Source organism: Cladosporium halotolerans, assembly GCF_011745625.1.
Source record: "Cladosporium halotolerans strain TM138-S3 chromosome Unknown Sca17, whole genome shotgun sequence".
NCBI classification, from domain to species: Eukaryota; Fungi; Ascomycota; class Dothideomycetes; order Cladosporiales; family Cladosporiaceae; genus Cladosporium; species Cladosporium halotolerans.
This window is the reverse complement of record NW_027191468.1, coordinates 291,626-315,217: the sequence shown is the minus strand read 5'-3', so window position 1 is coordinate 315,217 and position 23,592 is coordinate 291,626. Positions and strand designations below refer to the sequence as shown.

General features: G+C 53.4%; 10 protein-coding genes across 10 annotated transcripts; 7 read left to right on the top strand and 3 right to left on the bottom strand.

Moving 5' to 3' along the window:
* Positions 1-165: 165 nt before the first annotated feature.
* WHR41_05051 (uncharacterized protein) lies at positions 166-1,065 on the top strand (the record flags this gene model as incomplete). The annotated part of the gene is made up of 1 exon (XM_069373656.1): positions 166-1,065. The coding sequence occupies one exon, from the start codon at positions 166-168 to the stop codon at positions 1,063-1,065; it is 900 nt and encodes a 299-aa protein (XP_069228952.1).
* A 682-nt stretch (positions 1,066-1,747) lies between these two features.
* On the top strand, positions 1,748-6,355 carry WHR41_05050 (uncharacterized protein; the record flags this gene model as incomplete). The annotated part of the gene is made up of 1 exon (XM_069373655.1): positions 1,748-6,355. The coding sequence occupies one exon, from the start codon at positions 1,748-1,750 to the stop codon at positions 6,353-6,355; it is 4,608 nt and encodes a 1,535-aa protein (XP_069228951.1).
* Positions 6,356-6,647: 292 nt separating this feature from the next.
* Positions 6,648-9,674, bottom strand: WHR41_05049 (uncharacterized protein; the record flags this gene model as incomplete). The annotated part of the gene is made up of 1 exon (XM_069373654.1): positions 6,648-9,674. One exon carries the CDS (start codon positions 9,672-9,674, stop codon positions 6,648-6,650), a length of 3,027 nt encoding a protein of 1,008 aa, XP_069228983.1.
* A 242-nt stretch (positions 9,675-9,916) lies between these two features.
* Positions 9,917-11,531, top strand: WHR41_05048 (uncharacterized protein). Its single transcript, XM_069373653.1, has 2 exons — positions 9,917-10,384; positions 10,446-11,531. Exons 1-2 carry the CDS (start codon positions 9,968-9,970, stop codon positions 11,358-11,360), a joined length of 1,332 nt encoding a protein of 443 aa, XP_069228984.1. The 5' UTR covers positions 9,917-9,967; the 3' UTR covers positions 11,361-11,531.
* Positions 11,532-11,842: 311 nt separating this feature from the next.
* Positions 11,843-12,740, top strand: mde1 (Methylthioribulose-1-phosphate dehydratase; the record flags this gene model as incomplete). Its single annotated transcript, XM_069373652.1, has 2 exons — positions 11,843-12,097; positions 12,188-12,740. 2 exons carry the CDS (start codon positions 11,843-11,845, stop codon positions 12,671-12,673), a joined length of 741 nt encoding a protein of 246 aa, XP_069228990.1. The 3' UTR covers positions 12,674-12,740.
* Positions 12,741-12,764: 24 nt separating this feature from the next.
* WHR41_05046 (uncharacterized protein) lies at positions 12,765-13,694 on the bottom strand (the record flags this gene model as incomplete). Its single annotated transcript, XM_069373651.1, has 1 exon — positions 12,765-13,694. One exon carries the CDS (start codon positions 13,692-13,694, stop codon positions 12,765-12,767), a length of 930 nt encoding a protein of 309 aa, XP_069228991.1.
* A 522-nt stretch (positions 13,695-14,216) lies between these two features.
* On the top strand, positions 14,217-16,535 carry WHR41_05045 (uncharacterized protein; the record flags this gene model as incomplete). Its single annotated transcript, XM_069373650.1, has 1 exon — positions 14,217-16,535. The coding sequence occupies one exon, from the start codon at positions 14,217-14,219 to the stop codon at positions 16,533-16,535; it is 2,319 nt and encodes a 772-aa protein (XP_069228989.1).
* An 888-nt stretch (positions 16,536-17,423) lies between these two features.
* Positions 17,424-18,986, top strand: WHR41_05044 (uncharacterized protein; the record flags this gene model as incomplete). The annotated part of the gene is made up of 1 exon (XM_069373649.1): positions 17,424-18,986. One exon carries the CDS (start codon positions 17,424-17,426, stop codon positions 18,984-18,986), a length of 1,563 nt encoding a protein of 520 aa, XP_069228922.1.
* A 504-nt stretch (positions 18,987-19,490) lies between these two features.
* On the bottom strand, positions 19,491-20,583 carry WHR41_05043 (uncharacterized protein). The gene is made up of 3 exons (XM_069373648.1): positions 20,431-20,583; positions 19,865-20,352; positions 19,491-19,815 (listed from the first exon to the last, which is right to left on the bottom strand). The coding sequence occupies exons 1-3, from the start codon at positions 20,524-20,526 to the stop codon at positions 19,632-19,634; spliced, it is 768 nt and encodes a 255-aa protein (XP_069228987.1). The 5' UTR covers positions 20,527-20,583; the 3' UTR covers positions 19,491-19,631.
* A 171-nt stretch (positions 20,584-20,754) lies between these two features.
* Positions 20,755-23,561, top strand: WHR41_05042 (uncharacterized protein). Its single transcript, XM_069373647.1, has 4 exons — positions 20,755-21,123; positions 21,176-21,198; positions 21,259-22,151; positions 22,200-23,561. The coding sequence occupies exons 1-4, from the start codon at positions 20,851-20,853 to the stop codon at positions 23,018-23,020; spliced, it is 2,010 nt and encodes a 669-aa protein (XP_069228988.1). The 5' UTR covers positions 20,755-20,850; the 3' UTR covers positions 23,021-23,561.
* Positions 23,562-23,592: the final 31 nt, after the last annotated feature.

Below are 23,592 nucleotides of genomic sequence, written 5' to 3'. Positions count from 1 at the left end.
CCAGTAATCGTGACCTCATCAAGAAGTGCTCGATGCATCCAAACATCTGCTATAAGTGCCTCCGATGAAAGCATGCTTTCTTCGAAACGACCACATCTTCAACCTATCAACAGGCTTCAACAAATCAATAGCCAAATCATCAACACATCCAGGCCATACACCAACATGTCGAGCAGCAACCCCCAGGACCACAACAATGATCAGTTCAAGCTGGAGAACCTCTTCAACGTGAAGGACAGAGTCGCCCTCGTCACTGGAGGTGGCTCCGGTATTGGTTTGATGGCCACCCAAGCTCTCGCCGTCAACGGAGCTAAGGTCTACGTGATCGGCCGCACGGAAGAGAAGCTTGAGCGTGTTGCTGAGACCTACGGCAAGAATGCCGCTGGCTCTATCATCCCTCTCACTGCCGACATTAGCGACAAGAACTCAATCAAGGAGCTCTACTCTGAATTCTCCAAGCGAGAGCAGCACCTCGACATCCTCGTCAACAATGCGGGCATCTCAACTGGCTCGACCAACACCGATGCTGGCTCTGCCGAGGCCCTGAAGAAGGAGCTTTTCGACAACGAGAGCGCCACCTTCCAAGATTGGGACAATGTGTTCCGCACCAATGTCTCTCAGATCTTCTTCATGACTGCTGCTTTCCTACCACTCCTCGATGCCGCCTCTAACAAGACGAAGTCGTGGAGCTCCACCGTCCTGAACATCACCTCGATCAGCGGCATGGTCAAGACCAGCCAGCACCACCCCAACTACAACGCCAGCAAGGGCGCCGCCATTCACCTCAACCGCCTGCTCGCCAATGAGATTCAGGAGAACGGTCTTAAGATCCGCGTTAACTCGCTCGCACCTGGCGTTTTCCCGTCCGAGATGACTACCGGCGAGTCTGGTGAAAATCAGAAATCCGCCATCCCCAAGGACAAGTTCGAGGGCAAGGTTCCTGCTCAGCGTCCCGGTCAGGACCGCGACATGGCGAACGCGGTATTGTTCGCTGTCTCTAACCAGTACTTCAACGGCCAGAACTTTGCTGTTGACGGTGGCTACACGCTCGCTGCCGGCATGTAAGGCGGTATCAAGATCCAGTATATTGTAGCGTCCAGTATGTAATATGATATGAGTTATGAGTAGATATTACCTTGTAGCATTTCCAATTGTCTCATAACGTTCTGAGCTTAGATTGACCATGTAATCAGCGAGACATATGTTCTGCGTTTTGCGACGCGCCTATTCGTAGGTCGTGTAAGGTATGTCGACATTGCGACGTGGCCATCACTGTAACTGAGGCTACTTATGAGATATATCCTGCTGTCTAAACCAATGAACAGACAGCACAAAAAGGTGCCTTTGCGTAGTGAAGACTGTGATGACACTCACCTCAACCGCTGCCAGCATTCAGCAGGCGTGGCATGGTGGAGTGACGCCGCTCCCGCTCTCCCGTCTCCCGCGCTCCACCGCTGGCGCCTCGAGCTTCGCGCCTTCGGACTGCTCTCGCTGGGCGACAACCACCGACATCCAGACTGACTGCTACCCCTCCCGACTCTTGCACTCACCAGCGGCCCTAATCAGCGCTTATTATTCCTACTGGGACCGCCGGGCTACCGCAACATCACCGACCTTTTTGGGCTTGGAGAGCTGTCGCATAGGAATCTTTATTGCGCCGGGCGCATTGCATCACGGACGTTCAGCGTGCCAGGCGAGAGGCGCACGTGAGATGCGCAGCGGTTGAAGTACGACGAGCGCAGGCGATATGCCTGGCTTGGAAGATGACCTGGCGCCGGTGCCTGCTCAGGCCGAGCCTGAATACACTGTCTTGAAGCAGAGAGTGGACTTGGATGTGGACGTTGCGAGGCAGACACTGAAAGGAAGCACGGAACTCACTCTGCAGCCGCTCGTGAAGGATCTCAGAGATATCAATTTGCATTGCCGACAATGTAAACCCACGCTTATCCAGGCCGGAGGTATCACTGCGCGATGGGAATACGAGGATCCGTACCGGCGCGCGCGCATGCCCGGGAAGTCGACAGCCGAGCAACACAGCATGCTCAAGCGCAAGATCCAAAGCTCACTCGGACCGACGCCCCTGCCAGAATTGTCGATTACCCTGCCGACCAAACTCAAGATTCAAGAGCTACGTGTGGATCCAGCAACAGCGCTGCCGCAGTACAATGGAACACCAAGCCTTCAGACGCAGGAGACAGACGCGATGGCTGCTGTAGAAGCGCCATCTGCTCAGTCTGCTCAGCAGCAAGGCCCTCAATTTGCGCCAATCAAAATCTATATTGAATTCGAGGTGGACAGCTTTAGGGACGGCTTACACTGGATCGGAGTCGATAGTGGAGATGCGCGATTTCCATACGTGTACACAAAAGCAACACTGGATCCTGGAAACCTCTCATGCATTTTCCCTTGCGTGGACGATGCGACCTCGCGTTGCATGTGGGAAATAGCTATTAGATGTCCTAGGACTCTTGGTGATGCGTTCAGGAAGCCGAAGGACCAGATTTCAGTGCAAACCGATGAAGCGAAGGCGTCGGGCAACACAGACGTTACAATGATGAACGGTCCCGAAGACCTCAACAAAATTGCGCAGCAGCAAAAGAAAAAGAAGGAGGAGTACTTCATCGACCTCAGCCCTACAGACGCCGCTCTGGAACTTTCAGTGCTTTGCGTGGGTGAGCTTGTCGACGACACGGCAGACTCCGAAGACGAGACACGGCATACGGTGACATTTAGCCTCACCTCGGCAGTGACTGCGCGACATGTCGGTTTCGCCATCGGCCCCTTCGAACATGTTGATCTCGCTGCCTTTAGAGAAGCGGACGAAGAGGAGAAGTTGGGCAGGAGCGCTGTCAAGATCGATGCGTATTGCTTGCCAGGCCGAGCGGAAGAGCTGCGAAACACGGCATACCCGGTCCATCTGATCATCGATTACTTCGGTGTCATGTACGGTGGCTTTCCATTCTCTGATTATCAGCTGCTCTTCGTGGACGACCTTTTATTCGACACCGTGCCGACCGCAGGTCTGACTTTCTGCAGCGCTGACTTGCTCTTTCCCTACGAGATCTTGGAGCCACTCACGAAGAACTCCAAGATCATGATCCGTGCCGTCGCGGACCAGTGGATGGGAGTGAACGCGATCCCGAAAGATGCAGCAGATGCCTGGATTGTTGCCGGAATTGCGGGCTACATGACCGACCAGTTTAGCAAAAAACTGCTTGGTAACAACGAGTATCGCTGGAGTCAGAAGCAAGCTGCAGACAAGGTGTACGAGCTCGATGTGGAAAGACCATCGCTTCAACAGCTCGGCTCTCTACTCCACCTCGACCCGACCATACGCGAGTTTGTCGACCTCAAATCAGCACTAGTCCTTGCCATCCTCGACCGACGACTTATCAAAGCGAGCAGCTCTTCCGGCATCACACGTATTATTAATAGGATTTTTCTCGATGTGAAGACTGGAAAACTGAGCAACGGTGAGCTTTCGACCAACGACTTCATGCGGACTTGCGAGAAATTGGGCCATAACAAGCTTGAATCCTTCTTCAAGCAGTGGGTCTACCACGCAGGATGTCCAATCTTCGACGTTCGTCAGCGGTTCAACAAGAAAAAACTCGTTGTCGAGATGACAATCACACAGCGCCAAGTCGAGCGCATGACAAAACCTGAGTTCGAGCCCGGTAATTTTATGCGCGAAATCAAGGAACATGTCGGAGAAGTCTGGGCGCCGGAGGTCCAGCCGGTATTCACTGGTCCGATGACCGTCCGCATTCACGAAGCAGATGGCACGCCGTACGAGCACATCATCGATATCAAAGAGCAAGTCACAAGACTGGATATTCCGTACAATACGAAGTACAAGCGACTGAAGCGGTCAAGACGGCAAAAAGAGCGTGCCATGGCTACAGCAGGTGGCGAAGATGGCGGTACCGGCGGCGACGATTCTTTGCTCTACTGCCTGGGTGACATCCTCGACACCCCCCAGGAAGTAGAAGACTGGAAGCTCAAAGACTGGACACCCGAAGAAGAGAACATGATGGGTCAAGAAAGCTATGAGTGGATCCGCATGGACGCCGACTTTGAATGGATTGGCAAAATTCATCTGCAGCTGCCACTGTACATGTACGTCAGTCAGCTGCAGCAGGATAGGGACCTCGTGGCCCAATACGAGAGTGTGAAGTACATTCAGAGCTGTGGCACTCATCAAACGAGTCTGAGCGTGCTCGTTCGTACTTTGATGGACTCCCGGTATTTCCACGGCATTAGGACGATAGCAGCGGACGCCATTGCCGTCATCGCGAAGAACAGCCTGCAGGAGGTTGGTCAATATCAACTCGAGAAAGCGTTCTCGGAAATGTTCTGTGTTGAAAACACACACATGCCCAGGCCCAACGATTGGTCAAGCCGGATTCACTATATCCTTCAATGCGCTCTCCCTCAATCCATGGCCAGCCTGAGGGACGCAGACGGCAAGGTGCCCCTCGGAGTCAGACGATTCTTCGTCGACAAGCTGAAATTCAATGACAACTCGACGAACGAGTTCTCGGATGCTCACTACATCTCAACTCTGATGTCATGTCTGGCGGACTCCCTCGTGGTGTCGCATCGCGAGCCGCAGGCTTCTTACACCTTCGAATTCGGCGAAGACGAACCTATGGAGGATGACACCAATCCTGACGCTGACTTTGAGAAAGAGGCCATCAGCGAGATCGAACGCTATCGACGCATTGACGAATGGATATCTACATATCATAATGTGTACTCCATGACAGCCATTCAATGCTTGGAGAAGCTCACCAGGTCCGGCATCGTCAAGGACAAAACTAGGGAGCTCCTCGAGTACACTCGTGTGGAGAATGCAATCAATGTCAGGCTGGTTGCTTTCCGGTGTCTCACAGAGACTGGCATCACGCGCAAAATGTCGATGATGAGGTACCTCCTTCATTCGCTTGCGGATGACCGCTCTCCCGTGTTCCGGCAAGAACTTCTCGCATGCTTCGGTGAAGCGCTGGGGCATATTGCTCTTGGTGATGGTGATGCTGAGCAAGCACCAGCCCCGGCTGTTAACGATTCCGGGCTCGTGCTTGAGCAAGAGGTGAACCACGAAGTCAGGCACTTGGAGGCAATCAGGAAGACGACTCCTGAAGGAGCGTTGGCAGCTTTGAAGAACATCCTGCAAGGCGAATCTGTCTTTAAGGAAGCACTTTGGTACGCAGCGACTTCACCTATGCTAACGCTCGACGAAGTTGGGGCTTTGACCGACATTGCCGCTCTTGTCTTTGATGCTAGGGTCACACTCGCGGTCACCCTAAAATATCCGCGTCATTGGCGTGTGGTCAACGAGGGCCGTGGCAAGGTTCGCTTTGTACCGCATGGCGCGTTCAGATTTGCGCCCGAAAAGGCGTTGCCAATAGAAGACTGGCAGTACCTTCAGAAGCTTGGCCTAAAATACAGTGGCCCTCTGGACGAAGAAGTGGTGAAAAAGCGCAAAGCAGAAGTGGAGATGGCAGCTTTGAGGCTCAAGATTGAGCAGACTGAGAAGATGGCGGCTATTGAGGCTGCACGAGCAGCGGCGCAGAGCCAGCAGGCTGCTATGCCTCCTCCCACTACTCTTCCGATGTCTAATTCCGAGAAGGCACCTCTCAAGCTCAACTTCGGTCAGAGCCACAAGAGAAAGTCCAGCACCTCTCAAACACCGCGCGAAGGCAGCCCGAAGGCGCAGAAGTTGGCTCGTCAACAGACACCAAGCGGTTTCGCCGGAAGTCCTGCGCCACGCCAGAGCCCAAGTACTGCGCCGAAGGCTCGCAGAGGGTCTACACCATCCTCCGCAGCGCCTGTGCTGAAACGGAACCAAAGTTCTATCGTGAGATTGAAGTTCGGCAAGATGGCTGGCGCCAAAGCTGCCAGCATCCTCTCAAGGCCTCCAAAGCCAAAGCATGCGACCTCAGGACGTCTGCCCAGTATTGGAAAAGACGGTCATTTCTCAACTAGCCGTCAAGACGTTGCGAGTTCCAAGGAGCAACGCCAGACGCCGACAGAGAACGTCACAGGCAACTCGGTGCTCAGTCCAACAAGCTATTCAGCGTCGCCGAGCCAAGCGCAGGCTCTTAATCTGGGCGGCTTCAGGTCATTCGGTCCGACTGAACCGGCGGCTACCATCAAACGCGAGCCTGAAACCGAGACGAAGATAAGCACCGCCGACAACGGTGTATCAAAGATCAGCCAGAGTGCTGCCTCGAGTGCTGCGCCTTCCCCAACAACCACAGCGCCCGGTGGTGCGGGCTTGCAGGCACCGAGGAAGAAGCTCATGTTGAAACTGGGCAGCAGAAAATCAAGTGGGGCGGGCAGTCCAGAGTGACAGATCTTCGGCTGATTTGGACACATGGAAGATGACGAAGAGGGGAAATGGGATGATTGATTGATTTTTAGCGCGGTGTTGGGGGGTTGAAAATTGGTATTTTCCGGTGGTCCTGTATCGCGTAGAACTGACTATACTCATGAGTCGGCGAAGGCAGTGCAGCGTGCCACGATGCCTTTGTGAAATACTTACGCTCTCCTCGTCAGGCGAGACTTGGAACAAATGAAAGACATTGGAGAATGGTGTTTAATCTTAATCTCAGTTGCTTTGCACACATTCATACGAGCACGCTCTAGAAATCGGTCATGTCGCCCATGAGCATCTTCCTATGCGCTTCAATCACCTCGCCCGTCTTCACCAACACCGCCGCAGACAGCGTGCGGACCTTCGCCTCCTCTCCTTTGCCCTCCTGCTGCACTAGCCTCCCCTCGCCCGTACGCTCGAATACCAGGTCCGCCCATTGCTGCGTCTCAATGAGCCGCTTCGCATGCTCCTGGGCTACCTGGCCCTTGTCCTCATTCACCTCCAACACCGTCAAGAGTGCGAAGAGCAGAGCTTCGAGAACAGTCACGTCTCCCACCGCACGAATGCGTAGCGAGAGCAGCAAGTCCCAGAAATCGGCGCTAAGCTGGGCGAGATTGAGCGTCGCCGGACCAGATGCATGGAAGAGGAGAGCGAGCGTTTTAATCAGGGTGACAAGCAGGAAGGGCGTCGTCGACCAGACGCTGCCGCTGCCATAGGACGTTATTTCCTGCTGGTATCGGTTCAGCAAGGGGTAAAAGTAGCCTTCTGCGAAGATTTGCGCCAGCTTGTTGGGAGCTGGTTTGCGTTTTGTGCGCTCGACTTCCATGCGGCTGGAGAAAGTGCGGACTTTGACTGCGTCGAGCTGGGCGGTGCTTTTGTCGGCTGCTGAGAGGGCCATTGGCTGGAGGAGAGAATGTTCGAGGGTCCGGTGGGCTGATTCGAGGCGGTTGCTGGGCGTTGGGGTGTTGGAGGAGTTTGAGCTGTACACTGCGTGGAGGTGGGAGGGCAATTGCTTGCTTGGGAAGGATGCGTCAGGCAAATCTGGATTGAGGCCATCCTGTTCCCTGAGACCAGCAAGCTCACGACCGCTGAGTCCAATTGCGGTGAGCATCACGCAGCGTTGCGCGATCGAAAAGTCACCTCCGAAAGCCTGGCGGCCGAGCCAGGGTGCGATGGATGACGGGTCGCTGAGTACGACAGCTATGAGAGCTTGCAAGCGAAGTTCATCGAAGGTTTCGGTATCGAAAGAATCTTGAAGCCCACAGAGGATGCGACCCAGTTCTTCTGCATGATCAGTGACTTCCTTCCCAAAGTTCGATTTTCTTCTAATCAGGGTCGCTGCGTGTCTGATGCCTATCTGGAATCTGTCGTGCTTCTCCGTGTCTCTCAACATTGCCATGAGGTCTCGTATGTAGACAGGTGGGCGAGGCTTGTGGCGGTTCACGAGGGTAGCATCTTCTTCGCTATCCTCGGCGTCGCTATCCGGCTTTGCGTAGGGTTTCAGTCCGTCATCCTCTGAATCTGTACCCGTCACCTCTGCTATTCTGGCTCCCTCGACCTCTGTTTGCCTTTTCTCGGGTGGCCTCAAGGGACCAAAGGTGGGCTTTCCATTTATCTTTGGCATAGTCTGGGGCTGCGCGGTCTTCCATCGTTTCGGTCGTCCTTCTGAAGATTTTACGAGGTCTAGAAGTTCTTGCAGCGTACCAGGCCGGTCTCCAGTATTGACGAGACTTAAATACCACTTCGCTTCCTCGCTTTTCATGTCCTCAGTGCCAAAATTTAGCTTCGAGCCTGGCTTGTCAACGAGGCTTGACAGGGCCATCCCAACAACCATTCCGAGCCATCGGGCGCGAGGATTTGCCACGTCCAACCTGTTGCTCACACCCTGCATGTGGCCAGACGAGCGTATGGTCATCAGAAGAGCCATAGGTTCTCGGCGGTGCACATAGCCAGATGCCACCAGCAAGACTTGAGCAAGCGATTCCTGTTGGAGTATAGGACTGTGTCTGATAAAGAGCTGGTCCCCAAAGCTTTTGAGTCCCTTTTCAATGATACCGTCAAGCTCGTCTGACACATCAGCAGCCAGAACAGCAATACTAGCATTTCTGGCATCAAGCGACATTGCTGAGACTAATGCTGCGTCAGAAAGGGTGGCGATGAGGTGCTGGTGTAATGCGTTGTCGTCATTGGTCACAGCATGTAACAAAGCTGCAATAGCTGTTGCATTGCTTGAAGCTCCATGCTCCTTTTTGTCAACTCCAGATGTGATCGAGTCTATGCTCGACAGCCACCTCAAGGTGTGGTCGAGGTATCGCCGTTTCGTAAAAGCCTGCAGGTTCCTAATAAGAGTTTTCAAGCCGTTGAGAGAGTCGTCAGTCACAGTGACCGAGTCTTGAAGTGTGTGCAAATGCAAGCTCTTGACCAAAGAAATAGGGTGGCCGAGACTGAGTGCTCGAGCAAGTAGTACGCTCAGAGCGGGATACACCTCGTTTGAGCCTTCACCAGTAATCGAGCTTAAGCAGTGCGCAATGTTTCTACCGAGCCAGGCTGCGTAACCATTACTGTTCGCGATGATTGATCTTTTGTCTTTCCCACCAGTAGATTGCAGGACGTCCTCGGCTTCTGCCAGTACATTTGAGATTTTACCAGATCCAAGCAGGTTGGCAAGCTCCTTCCACGCCAAATCACGCTTGATCCTATCTCGTGTGCTGGCCTGGAGACCCGTCCATATGCGCAAGATCCGGTCGTTCCCAGTGCAAATCTCGTTTGCGACTCCAAAGAGGGTCTTGAGAACCTCAACCTGGTCATCAGCCTTAGCTGCCCTGCTTTGCTTCAAAAGTAGCTGGATCCTTGCAACAATGCTGTTCAGTCCGGCTACACTGGCCAAGCACTCCGTGATAAGGAATCTCTCTTCCCGGTTGAAGCTCGGCCAGAAGTTCGGTACAACAGACGAGACAATGGCGTTGATTATCTGCGCAGAGAGCGGACCTGGCGATCGCAAATCGAACCCTTGATCGAACCCGTCAGCGGCGGTGAGTCGCCGCAATGTAAAAATCAGATCGTCTGTGGCAGGTTCTGATTTAAGAAGCCGGAGTGCATCTTCAGGAGTCTTGATGCAGTCAACATCCACTTTAGTAACGCTTTTGGTAACGCCAGTTTGAACAGCGCCATTCGTGATGTCGGAGTGGGTTGCAGCTCGCTCATTTCTGGTTTGCACAGCGCTTAACTGTGCAACGGACCGATCATCTTTCTGCTTGTCGTCGACATGGCTGACGACCTTCCAAATATTGCTCATGATATTGTTCGAGCGAACATACTCGAAACGAGCGGGCGGTTGATGTGAAAGAATCCCTGTCCGCTAGAGGCTCGCTGGCCGTGGGTGGCTTGATGCTTGGGTGAATTGTAAGGCTCGCAGATGCTTGATGCACGTAGGGTTAGGGTTAGGGTCCACGAACCCCGCCAGACGTCACCGAAAGCAGCGCGTCACCCTGCGGAATGGAGCTTCATTCGGAGCTCGAAGCGCGTTTGCTCCTTTCGCTAATCCTTGGAACCCAGTCCACAGACAAAAACAACGATTGCGAACCCGTCATGGCAGCTACGATGCAACCGGAAGCCGTGCGGCCTTCAATGAACGGCGAAAGCGACTTCAGCAGAGCCAAATGGGCATACCTGGACAGCTTCCTCTCACGACCTGGCGCATACTCCGACCCCGAGATGTTCGTTCCGGGAGAGATCCCAGTGAAGAGCATTAGTGAAAGTGCGCAGATACTTGTCATTGGCGCTGGTGGTCTCGGTTGTGAGATCTTGAAGAACCTCGCACTCTCCGGCTTTCGCAACATCCACGTTATCGACATGGACACGATCGACGTTTCGAATCTCAACCGCCAGTTCCTTTTCCGCGCAAAAGACGTTGGAAAGCCCAAAGCGAGCGTTGCAGCCGAGTTTGTCATGAAAAGAGTCCCAGGATGTAACATTACACCGTTTGTTGGCAAGATCCAGGACAAAGTAAGGGGACAAAAGCGTTCAATGATCGATCCGCCAACTTAGGGTACTGATCATGTCGCAGGATGAGGCGTACTACAAACAATTCAACTTGGTAATCTGTGGACTGGATAGTATCGAAGCTCGTCGCTGGATCAACGCGACCTTGATTGACATGGTTGATGATGAGGACCCAGATTCACTCAAGCCACTGATTGACGGCGGTACCGAGGGCTTCAAGGGACAGTCTCGAGTCATCCTTCCTACCATGACCTCTTGTATCGAGTGCCAACTCGATATGCATGCTCCCAGAGCCGCCGTCCCCCTTTGCACACTTGCCACAATTCCTCGTCAACCACAGCATTGCATTGAGTGGGCACATATCATCAAGTGGGAAGAGGAGCGGAAGGATATTCAGCTAGATACAGATGAACCGGAGCACATTACGTGGCTCTATCAGAAGGCTTTGAGCCGCGCGGAAGAGTTTGGAATTCAGGGTGTTACGTACAGCATGACACAAGGCGTGGTCAAGAACATCATCCCCGCAATCGCCTCTACGAATGCTATCATCGCCGCAAGCTGCTGCAACGAAGCCTTCAAGCTGATAAGCTCTTCGGCGCCCTCGCTCGGAATGCCTGGAACCAACAACTACATGCAGTATACAGGTGATGCCGGCGTTTATACTTTCACCTTCGAGCACCAAAAGAAAGACGACTGCCCTGTCTGTGGCAATCTGCCCAAGGATTTGACAGTTGATCCCGAACAAACGCTGGAGGAGCTGATCGAGAGCTTCGCCGCCCGCCCCGAGTCTCAGCTTAAGAAACCCACACTGAAGACAGAGGGGAAGTCACTCTACTTCCCGTATCCTCCCAGTCTAGAGGAACAGACCCGACCTAATCTGAAACGCAAGATGAAGGACTTGTTGAGCAACGGGGAGCAGCTCGCGGTATCTGATCCAGCATACCCGATCTCCTTCAGATACAACGTCAGCTTTTCGTGAGCTGTCTCCTGAAATCAGTTGAAACAGCAGACACATGCTCATCATAACACTACTGCATGCATAGCGACAGGCGTTTGGATGATGATTCGAAACAACGACATGCTGGACAGAGGTTGCAGCGACCATAGCTATATACAAAGACGAAATTAATGACCCGAGATATCATGGCCGCTCTTGCTGTATCATTCAACGTTGGTTTTGAAATTGAACCGCCTTCTCCAGCATTTGTAAACCTCAGGATATGACGCAGACCATGACAAAACTCAGGCTTCTACCACAATTCGTCAGTCGTCACTTTCTCGATCTAGGCATCTCATTCAAGATCAGGTCGATACTATTGAAGGATTTTTCTAGTGCTGGAGGAGGGGTTGCGCAATCACCAAAGCTTGGTGCGGGGCAAGCATTCGCTCAAACTTTGGTCGCAAACATTCAACGATGATTGTTTCAACTTCATCCCCTTCCCCCCAAGACACCAAAACACCATGGCAGACACTCAAAATGCTAGCGCAGAAGCGCTGATCAAGTCGGAAGACCCCAAGCACCCGGCAAACCTGATATGCTCTCTCTGCCGCCAATTCTATACCTTTGGCTGGGTGACGGGTACTGGCGGCGGCATCTCGATCAGGCATGAGGATCACGTCTTCCTGGCGCCCTCGGGCGTTGAAAAAGAGTTGATGCAGCCGGAGAACATCTTCGTCATGGATTGGGCGAGTAAGGAATATATCCGCCGGCCGCTGGTAGGTTGACACAGCGCACCTGAAGAAGCAGTCGCATCTGCAACAGTCATAGTAGAGAAAAAGACACCGTCGGCTGACGGCGCAAGGTAGGCTCTCAAACCCTCTGCATGCACTCCCCTCTTCCTCGCCGCTTTCACTCAGCGCGACGCGCGCGCCTGCATCCACACGCACTCGCAGTGGGCGGTGCTTGTCACCCTGCTGTGCGAAACCGGCCAGCAGGGCCCGGATCCGGGCGTCTTCGCCATGAACAAGATCGAGCAGATCAAGGGCATCTCGCGCGGCGGTGCGGGTAGCATGGAAGTCGCAGAGGGCGGCCGCAAGCTAGGTAACCTGGGCTACTTCGACACAATGCAGATCCCCATCATCGAGAATACCGCGCACGAGGAGGATTTGAGGGAGAGCCTGGAAGAGGCGATTGTGAAGTGGCCGGAAACTTGCGCGGTGTTGGTCAAGAGGCACGGTGTCTACGTTTGGGGAAAGAATGTCACACAGGCGAAGACGCAGGCAGAGAGTCTGGACTACCTGTTCCAGTTGGCGGTTGAGATGCACAAGCTGGGCCTGAAATGGGTGTCTTGATCACAGGCTCGTACAGTAAACGGGACAGTAGTGTGTATATGAGGAATGAATTTTCACTACGAGATCATTTTTTTTCATTCTCCTGATGCATCTAAGCCTTCAACATCTCGGCCACGGTCTCCTCCATGGGCTTGGGCTTGACATTTTTGCTCGCAAGAAGATGCTCGAAAGTAGGGTCGTCAATCTTGCATTCGACGTCGTTGAGTGCATCGTAAGACTTGCTCCACCATGTGATCATCGGTGCCGGCATTCCCTTTTCTTGCACATAAAACTCCTCATGCTCCTCTCTAGGGACGACCTTGAACTTCACCTCCCTTCCTTTCGCCTGGGAAACCATGGCGGCAACCTCATCCAGGGTGTGTGCTTTCCGCTGACTGAGATAGAAAGTCTTGTCCGCCCAGTCCTTAGCAGGTGCGGACAAGATTAGGGCGTTGGCCAGGCCGAGATCGGGGATGCTTGTCCAGCTGATCGGACTATCGCCCCCAGTAATGATCTCGTCTCTGGGATCATTGGGCACGTCGTAGTGCCCGAAGTATAGTGGCCAGCTCTCATTGTAGAGTCCCTCCCGAATGATTGTGAATTTGCCAGGCCATTCCTTCTGCAAGTACTCCTCCGTCCGCTCGTGCGCCTTCATAACCCGGCTTTTGCTCGGATTCGCAAAAGCCAGACTGGTGTAGTAGACATGCTGGATCCCGACCTTCTTCGCAGCCTCCAAAGCAACAAAGTGGTCTGCTTCTCTCCCTTGACCGGGTGGAGCGTCGCCAAAGTCCTTGTCGATGCGAGCAGACGAGATAAGGAACAGCTTGTCGGAACCCTTGAAAGCGGTTTCCCAGGACGAGGGATCTTCCCAGTTGGCTGAAACGAGTTTGACTCCCTTCGAGATGGCTGGCTGGAGCTTTGCGGCGCCTGAGTCTGACGACGATGTTACTGTGATTTCAGAAGGTGGAAGGAGATTGTGCTCTAGAAGAGCTGTGAGAGTGGCGAAGCCTAGCTTGCCGGAGGCACCTTCGATAACCAGCATGATGATTGGAAATCGAGTTGCAGATTGTTGATTAGATAGAAAAAGTATGTCAAGTGAATGCAGTCAAGTCAGTTATCACGCAGCACAAGTCATTAATCATATTCTGTTACCAATGACGTTTGTCAGCCGTCCTCGGCAGTTAGAAAGCAATGCTTCATGGAGAAGGAGAGGGACTCCAACATGTTGACTGTTTCACGAGACATTGTTGAAAATGCCAAATTCGTGCGATGTGTCCATCGTACCAACAATTCAGCACATTTAATATTTTTAGAGCAAGGCAAGTTACCGCAATAGAAAAAGCCAAGCAGGATCGGCCAGCGTCAAACAACAACGGCACCTCCCAGCCGCGGCTGCTTCCCCAGATCCGGCCCCACGCCAATGACCCTGCATCTCCTAGTCCGCGTGTTGCTCTTGGTAGTCCATAATCGCTCGTACCACCTTTACTGTGCACCAGGAGCAGGATACACCTGACGCGATAATGCGCGGTACGGCTTCACGGCATCATTCTCTTCGCTTCCCGTAATGCATCCGCACCATGTCGCGGCACGCCTACTCCGCAGTCTGACCCGACGGTCTTCCCTTCTCCGTTACTTTTCCCTTCTCGCCATACCCCTTCTCGTCTTCGCCTGGATATACGCCATACGAAAAGGAGAGCGACGCACATTCAAAGAGCACATCGACGCATGCGCATGGTCTTCGTGGGAAGACTGGCCCGCAGATGCCACTCCACACCGACTGGTCTTCATCGCCGACCCGCAGATCGTGGACCCTCACACATACCCTGGACGACCGTGGCCTCTTTCAAGTCTCACGGAGCGGTATACCGATCGGTACATGAGGAGGAATTACCAATTAATCAATGAAAAGCTGGACCCGGATTCGCTTGTTTTCCTTGGAGATCTGTTCGATGGCGGTAGAGAGTGGACGACTCACACGCCGCGGGCGTTATCGCCTAGTCAGAGGAGGAAGCTGGAAAGAATAAAGGCGAAAAATGAAAAAGAAAAGCAACAAGCTGCAGAATCCCAGAAGCAATCAGAAGACGGAGGAAACACGAACGCGGGTGCGGAACAAGGGCAGCAGAAGAGAAGCGTGGCATTGGATGATGCGATTGGGCAGACACAGGAAACTGCTCACATAGCGCGTCGGAGCATCCAAGCGCGCGAGGTTGACCCGAAAGAGTTTGTGGCAGGTGAGAATGGAAGATGGAAGAGCTGGGGCATGAAACAGTGGATGAAGGAGTACGATCGCTTCGGGAGGATGTTCTTCGCACCGGAGCAGCTGTACCCGAATACACAGCGAAGGACGATACCCGCGTGGGACGTAGATGCGCACCCTCTCAACGTCGAGAATGGCGCCATGGACGTCACTCGCGAAGAGCATGCCGTCATTGGAGGCAAAGCCAGACGTCTACTCACGTCCTTACCAGGAAATCACGACGTTGGCTTTGGTGCTGGTGTGCAGCTGTCGGTCCGCAATCGCTTCAATGTGCACTTTGGGGAGAGCAATCGCGTAGATGTGCTGGGCAACCACTCTATTGTCAGCATCGATGCACCCTCTCTTGCTGCTTATTCTCAATTTGAGATCAGCGGTGAGACCCCTCCGCAATTGGCCGAAAGTCGCAAGCACATTTGGAAACCAGCCATGGATTTCCTCGACGACGTACAATACTTTGCGGCGAAGTCTGTAGCCGATACCATGGCGGACTACTTTCCCGATCGCAACTACGACTTTGGCAGGAAACCGTCTTTAGAAGTCACGGACACGGAGAGCTCAATGAGCAAGCGGTCGTTGGAGAAGAGTCGATTCAAGCTCCCCGTCGTGCTTTTGAGTCACGTCCCATTGTACAGGGATCCTGGGACAGACTGTGGCCCATTGCGCGAGCGTGGACGTGCGATCTCCATATCCGGCGGGTACCAATACCAAAATGTGCTCACACGTGGGCTTTCAAACACCGTAGCCCAGAAAGTAAGCAATGCCGGAGATATTGCTCACATTTTCTCTGGCGATGATCACGATTACTGCGACGTGTTGCACCGCTACAATGTTGGCAGCATGGGTGAGAAACGCTCGCCCAAACTCTCGAACGTTCCAGAGACCACCGTCAAGAGCTTTAGCTGGGCTATGGGCGTCCGCAGGCCAGGGTTTCAGTTGCTCAGTCTCTGGAACCCTGTCGATGCCAATGGAGGATCAATAGGTGGATCTGCGGCTACAGCACAGACCCATTTGTGCCTGCTGCCAGATCAAATCGGCATTTTAATCAATTACGGCAAGCTCGCAGGTTTCACCGTCATTGTGTTGCTTGTAAGAGCTATAATGATCTCCCTCCGTGGCGATGCCATGTACGAGTCAGGTGAGGAATCCGATACTCTTTCTGAGCTCTCGCTTCCTCGTTTCCGCAACCAAGGCACTCCCAATGGTAGCGCTAATGGTTACTCAACACCGGACAAAGGCGAGGTCAAAGGCCGCCAGCGCGCCTCTTCCACCGGCCTGAAGCCCATGACTGACAACCAGAACCTCGGCGTCCAGCGATCGTATAACGCACGTACGAGGAGTGTCAGTCCAGCCCCTGGATACAATTATCCCTTACCGCCAGGTGGCCTACCGAACGTTCCTATGTTTGACAAAGGGAGTCTCTACCCCCACGCGTCGGACGATTCCGACGACGAGGAGTCCCACATCGGCGACTTCGATGACGACAAAACGGACAGTCAAGCCAAGTGGAAGAGAAAGCGGCGAGGGTCAAACAGGGCGAGAGTTGCGTTTGACGAGTTTGTTAAAAGCCTGGGCATCGTGGCAGGTTGCGGCATCGTGGTGTATTTGCATGGGATTTGGAGCTGGTGATTGGCTGCTACTAATGCGCGGATTGATAGATCGCGGTAGATACTGTTTATCTGTAATGAAAAATATTCAGCGTTTTGGTTGTACGAGCTCGCGCTATTCTCGTCCACTGGGGCAAGTAAAGAACACGGAAGGGGATGGCTCGTTTCTGAGCATGGATTGGTTCCCTGATTCACTGATCATGCTGGCACATGCGGACTTGATCTGATTAGACTGCGCCAGTGTAAGCCCCTAAATGTCTATCGATATGACGATACAATATGGACGTCGTGTCTCTGTCGTTGTGGGCGCCCAGGTTCGAACGAGGAAAAATGGGGCCACCGCAACGGTCGATCAGCAGTAGGCCCAGATCATGTGGCGCTATGGGTGTCAAATGGCCATTGAAGGCGTCGCGAGGCTTGCGGGCTTGTCTACATGTACCAGACATCACCGTCTTTTAGGAGCCGCGACGCGTCGACGCGACTTCGCGCGACAGGCATGCAGGGGTGCCTGATCGCGGGGAGGCGTCTGGGAAGCCGGCATATTTCGGCACTTCACTTCCTCTTCTCGAATCGAGACCGGTGTCGGTTAGAAGCCGTTGTCGGATGGGCCCGCTATCGGGCTCAACGGCAGTCATGACGGGTTCTGACGCCTTCAGGGCAATTCGGAAGAAGGACCGCTCGAAGCTCAAGGACTGAAGTTTGACTGACGCGATCGGCAGAATGCTGCCGAGATGGCGAATCCGCCGCCAGGTCTGTTGTTAGTCGAAGTAGGTGCCGTTTTAGCCGCTGATCGCCAATCAAGACCGCGCCGGAGTAGATTTCTTCCACATGAGATAGTGAGCACATTTCTGAACATGTCAGGCCTTTTATTCTCAACGCAGCAGTATCATTACTTTTACTTTGTATAAATATGGTTTCAAATCCGTCCTCACTTGAAGACATAGATGCTGAAAAGAACGCCGAAGATCAAAATGACACGCCACCAGGCACAAGCCAGCAGTTTCCAGCGGATCAGAGTGCAACCCAAGCAACAGGAGCATCGCTCGATCATGAAACGAAACGAAGCGAGGAGCATATAGTTGACTGGGAAAAGGACGACCCATCGAATCCGAAAAACTTTCCTTTCTGGTACAAGAATTGGATCACCTTTCAGCTAGGCATGCTCGCTCTCGCCGCGTCCGCTGCATCGGCCATTATCTCTTCGGCCAGCGACAGAATATCTGCCAGGTTCAACATCAGCCAGGAGGTCACTGTTCTGAACGTATCGCTCTTCATTATTGGATTCGCAGTGGGACCACTACTCTGGGCCCCGGTTAGTGAACTTTTTGGCCGTAAATGGAGCATATTGCCCGCAATGTATGTCCTCGCGCTGTTCAGCATCGGCACAGCAACAAGCCAAACACCTGCTGCCATGTTCATCACTCGCTTCTTCGGCGGCTGCTTTGGAAGTGCGCCGGTGAGCAACGTCTCCGCGGCTCTTGGAGATCTGTATGCACCTAAAGCTAGAGGCATAGCAATGTCTCTCTATGCGGTTGCGGTCGTTGGTGGTCCCACCCTTTCACCGGTCATTGGCGCTGGCATTGTTACGAATCCTGCATTAAGCTGGAGATGGGTCGAATACATCAGCGCCATATGGGTCTCCGCTGTCACCACCTTGGCCTTGTTCTGCATGCCAGAACTGTATGCCCCTGTGCTTCTCAAACGGAAGGCACAGCGCCTTCGAAAGTCAACCGGAGACACGCGCTACTGGCATCCCCACGAGGAGAACAAGCTCGATTTCAACAGCATCGTCACGAAGCACTTGAGCCGACCACTGTTGATGTTGACGACTGAGCCCATGGTCACCTGCATAGCATTCTATGCTTCATTTGTGTATGGTTTGCTCTATCTGTCGCTTCAAGTATTTCCGATTGTGTTCTCTGAAGACCGGGAATGGCCTCTGGTTGTTTCGACACTGCCATTCCTGGGCTTGTTTGTGGGCGTTCTAGCTGCGCTCGGCGTGAATCTTGGTTTTCAGCCCCGCTATGCCCGCATCGTCGACCTCAACAAGGGCAGGGCAGTACCGGAAGGCCGACTAGCGCCAATGGTCGTCGGCGGGTTCCTTTTTGCGATCGGTCTCTTCTGGTTCGGTTGGACGGCTGCTCCTAGCATTCCTTGGCCGGCTCCCGTGGTGGCTACCGCTTTTATTGGAGCTGGCTTCAACATCATTTTCCAGCAATGCCTCAATTTCCTTGTCGACACTTACGGGCTGTACGCTGCGAGCGCAGTGTCCGCCAACACTTTTCTGCGTTCTATTCTCGCGGCAGGCCTGCCAATGGCCGCACGACCTATGTTCCACACTCTCGGCGTTGGTCCAGCGATGAGCATCCTTGGTGGTGTAGCTTGTCTTGCATTACCGGTGCCGTTCTTGTTCATGAGGTATGGGTTGAGATTGCGGAAGATGAGCAAATTTGCGCCTGTAGTTGAAGATTAGAGTATAATTATGCAGATTATTCGATTCTTGTTAGTATCTGACGTCCGTGTGACCGCTAGAAAGGCTCCCACTTCATCATGTGTTTCGCACAGATGAATCAGCTCAAAAGTTCAGTGCGAAGTGAAGTGAGATATAAGTTGGACGTCAATGCACATCGAAGGATTGTGTAATATCATCACGTGCCCGAAAAATCATTGCTTGCCTCCGAAAGCTTTGGAAGACTCCAGTTGCGGCGCCTACAGTTGCCACTTGTGCCAATCAGACGAGAAGTGCTGTCAAAACGCGGAGGCTACTCCTGGACGTGTTTTTCTTTCTGGACCGTTCTCCGACATCAAGATGCTTTGATATGTACTCTTGTAAGGTCTTCGCTCAAGGGATTGTGAAGGCGCAAAGCCATCACAGTACCTTTGATGGGAAAATCCTTCCTGGGCTGGTGTGATGCTGTTGGTCCAGCCACTGTTCAGAGCTTGCTGTGCGTTGTCATTGATTTCAACGAGAGCACAATCTGGGCCACTGTGTTAAGATTCCATACTGCGTCTTTCTGACTTTTTGAGGTGCAAAAGACAGCGGAAGATATTGGCCGCCGTACGTAAGAAGTGTGTGTATGGCTCCGATGATGTCTAACGCCCCAGGGGCAGTACCTTATCATACAACGCAAGCCCAACCAAAAGAGCCATCAAATTGCCACTCCCAATCGTCCTTCCCTGACCGTACCTTGGTGAATGTGGGAACCTCGTCTGGCTCGTATGACTCTAGCAGAGTATCCATGTCTTCTGGTTGCATCTCGCACAGATCTTCTAGACTCCATTGAACACACACCTTCGACATCCTGTAATACGTTAGACATACCGCGACTCTGCCGTTACAAAAACACATACCACTTCATTCTCTTCGGCCCTTCTTCGTTGCCAGGCGCGACTTGCCGCAATCTCTTCCTGAGTGCACCAACTTTCTTAATCGCATCGCCCATTGTGGGCGGCAGTGTGCTCTCTATCCTTCGTCGCACAATGTTGGCCATCTTCGGCCCATTTCCATTCGTGCTCACCATAATCTGCAATGGTCCATCCCTGTAAACACTTCCAAAGTAGAAGTCGCACTCTGGCGGCACGTCCGCAATGTTTGCAGCGATGCGCTTCTCTTTGCACAGCTTCCAAATGGTGGTTGAAGCCTCGGGATCGTCGATAGCCGTCAGGACCATTGTAATTGCCGGGTCATCAAGATCTGTCGGCTCAAACTTTTTGTCCATGTACTCGACTTGCTTTTGTTCCACTCGGTATGCGACTTCGTCGTTGAGTCCATCGCGAGGACTGATCAGGGTGACTTTCGCATCGGCATTGAGGAGGTTAAGGATGCGGCCTGCTGCTACCTAAGCACCTTGAAGGTCAATGTCAACGTCTTTCTGGAGGCACAAAGTGAAGTGTCTTTGACATGGCATAGAACCTACCTCGCCGCCGCCGATGACAAGGACTTTCTTGTTCCTGACCTGCCAGGCCAAGATCAGAGATCCGCCACCTTCCACCTCGGGGTAGTCGTGTGCCATTTTGATGGGTGACGGATGCGATGTTTGCTGGTTTGCGCAACCGTGAACGTTCTCGCCGGTGTCGGTTCGACGAATCCCAGGGACTTTGATATCGCGCTGCTTATCATGAGGCGCGGTTCCATGCCGTCATCGCGCCCCGGCCGCTTCCCGAGCGAGCCTAAACCTTAAGCGAGCTTCAGAGCCACCACATGGCCTGGATCACCCCGCCTGCTCCCGATCTACGACACCAGGGACGGCAGCCTCTGAAAGGTCGCTGCGCAGACTCCACGGTTGTCTTAGGAGCTTGTCTTACGGGATGCTTGGATCCATGGCGGACTGAGGATCATGGCTACAAGAAGAAGCTTGGGAGGAGGAAGGGTACTTGGGAGCGGCAAGAACCTCGCGCCTCCAGTAGCCCACAAGCCACAACTGCGACCTTCAGGCGGCCTCTCTCCCTCGGAAAGCTCTATATCGCTCAGCTCACAGACTTCGAGTACACCCTTATCGGTCGAAAATGAGGACATAACTGCAAGAGTCGCGCTCGACGAGCATGGCACTGCCCAGGCGGCAGCCGCGGCTAGCTCGAGGATGGTCTGCCCAATATGTAATGACGAGATGGTGCGTAGTTCAAGGATTGAAGACATACCTGAACAATCGCTGACCGAAGCAGATGACCCTGCTTCAGCTTAATAGGTAGGTACGCACTAGCTAGGCCCGTCGTCTCCTTTCCGCCATTACCTGACCGTTACGCAGACATATCGACGATAATCATACAGACTTGGAAGAGGTTGAACAAGACGAGGTCAAGACATGGTTCAAGCAACAAATGACAAGAGCGAAGAAGTTTCAGCCGCTTGCTGTGCTGAACCAGAAGCTCAGAGGTCTCGAAGTCTTCGAAGCCAACGATGATCGACCGCCTCCAACGGTAGCGTCACATTCGCGACAAGGTAGCGGCATAGCATCGACACAACCCACGATCGTCACACATCCTCCGGAAACTCCCGTTGATCCGGATGAAGTCGTTACACGAACCCACTGGCAACGAGCGACCGGGTTCGATTCATGCTCAGATCCGATGTGCGGGAAGAGGCTAGGTGGATCAACAGGACAGGTGAATTGCAGACATTGTGGAAAGTTGTTTTGTGAGGAGCACACAATGTATCAGATGAAGCTATCGAGATCGGCAGCGCACGAACCTGTACGCGGTCTTTGGTGTCGGGTTTGCGAAGCATGCTACAAGAGCCGAGACGGCTACAATGATCACACTGGCCTCGAAAGAAATCATTTCGACTTCTTCAATGCGACGAGACGAAAAACTGTCGACAAGAAAAACTTGGAGGTCAGCAGACTGGAGACTCGTTTGACAAGATTGACCCAACTTCTTGCAAACCCACCACCCGAGCCAACCCAAAGCGCCGGCAATTATCTCTGGTCATCCATATCTGGTGCCAAACCTCAACTTCGAGCATTGGAACAGTCTATCGTGTCTTGGGAAGATGATGCCTCTGTAGTGGAATGCCCGTTTTGCCAGCAGTCATTCACACAATACACATTCCGACGACATCATTGTCGAGTCTGCGGGCGGGTAGTCTGTGGTGACCCGGCAACAAGTTGCTCAACGGAGATTGGGCTTGATGTTGCCACTGGTAAGTTGCCTATTGAGTTGTTGTCCAGATTGAGCTAATCAGAGGTAGCGGCTGACCCTGCCTCAGAGAAACCCGCCGGCAAAGTCGCGATCGACGTTCGAATGTGCAAGGACTGCTCCAGGACTATATTCAGCAAAGCGGACTTCTCGAGAGAACTCGCCACACCACCACCCGACCAACGCGCATTCCAAAACCTACTCCAATTCGAGCACGGCATTCGGCTCTTGCTGCCACGCTTTCAGCGCCTGCTCCTTACGCTCCAAGATCCGGAAAACCCGCCCTCTCCAGCACAACTAGCCGAAGCTTCGAAAGTCCGCAAGCGTCTCACGGACGCCTTCACACAGTACGATTTTGCCTCTCGCAGAATACGAGACATGCCCACCCAGAGTCCGACCCAATCACGGCTACAGAGAGCCGTGCACCAGCAAGCTACCCATTTCCTCCACATCCACATGCTACCCCTCAAGAGCATCCCCAAGATCATGAAGCACGCCACACCCGGCGGCAAGCCAAGCCCTCGAGGCGCAAACGGCAAACCGCAAGGCGCGCTGGCTTCCATCAAATACAACGAAGCGTCAAACGGCGGCTCAAGACCTAGCAGCAGCAGAGCGAGCAGCAGCAGCTCTGCTGCGGTCACGGCTTTGGAGGCTGAGGAGAAAGAGCTGCGCGAGCGCTTGATCGTCTTGGAGGAGCAGAAGTTCTTCGTCTCGGAGATGATCGCGGACGCGAACAAGCGGCGGAAATTCGACGAGGTGTCTGCTCTCTCGGGCAATGTGGAGGATTTGAGTCGCGAGATCGATCAGATACAGGGCCAGCTTTCGCAGATGGATTTTGCGGGCGCTTATGCTGCTGATGGGGCTATCAAATGAATGGGTGTTGTATGAACTGCATCGAAATGACAGCCGCGGGTCTCGGACAGGATACTGCATCGCATGGGTTCGATGCACGCCATGTCTATTTCCACCGGGCACGCCGATCCAGGGAGGGGGCATCTGACTCAGTGTGGATCTCAGACAGCGAGGAGGGGCCGTGTATTCCGCCAACATTCGAAACATGCGATGACTCAAAAGGAGGGATCAACAGGGCCATATCTCGTGGTGTCACTACACGGTCGTGGTTGCAGTATAGACAGGCGAACAGGCCTACTTCTTCAGGCACACATGCCGCCGCAAGAGAATGGCTGCAAGTGGTTTAGTCACCGGCAAGTACAGGCCATGAAGGCCAGGAGCCATCACCGACAACTACCATCCGCTGTCACGCCATGAGGATGTGAGACCCCTTGAAGGTACTTCGCGCATGGGAAAAGTATTAAGTATCATACGTGAGCTCCCCTCCAGCTTCAGCCAGCCAGCGAGTCAGCCAGCCAGCCCCCGAAATCCATATATACAATCATAAGAGCCTTCCTTCCAACCAGCTGCGCCGTAAGCCCCACCCCAATCGT

Bases quoted from the DNA above. Each gene is read 5' to 3' on its own strand.
- WHR41_05042 (XM_069373647.1), top strand. From the start codon at position 20,851: ATGGCTACAAGAAGAAGCTTGGGAGGAGGAAGGGTACTTGGGAGCGGC. The intron at 21,199-21,258 runs GTAGGTACGCAC...ACCGTTACGCAG, and splicing joins ACCCTGCTTCAGCTTAATAG to ACATATCGACGATAATCATA. The intron at 22,152-22,199 runs GTAAGTTGCCTA...AATCAGAGGTAG, and splicing joins TGGGCTTGATGTTGCCACTG to CGGCTGACCCTGCCTCAGAG.
- WHR41_05043 (XM_069373648.1), bottom strand. From the start codon at position 20,526: ATGGCACACGACTACCCCGAGGTGGAAGGTGGCGGATCTCTGATCTTG. The intron at 20,353-20,430 runs GTAGGTTCTATG...CAAGGTGCTTAG, and splicing joins TTGTCATCGGCGGCGGCGAG to GTAGCAGCAGGCCGCATCCT. The intron at 19,816-19,864 runs GTATGTGTTTTT...AACGTATTACAG, and splicing joins GGGCCGAAGAGAATGAAGTG to GATGTCGAAGGTGTGTGTTC.
- WHR41_05048 (XM_069373653.1), top strand. From the start codon at position 9,968: ATGGCAGCTACGATGCAACCGGAAGCCGTGCGGCCTTCAATGAACGGC. The intron at 10,385-10,445 runs GTAAGGGGACAA...ATCATGTCGCAG, and splicing joins TTGGCAAGATCCAGGACAAA to GATGAGGCGTACTACAAACA.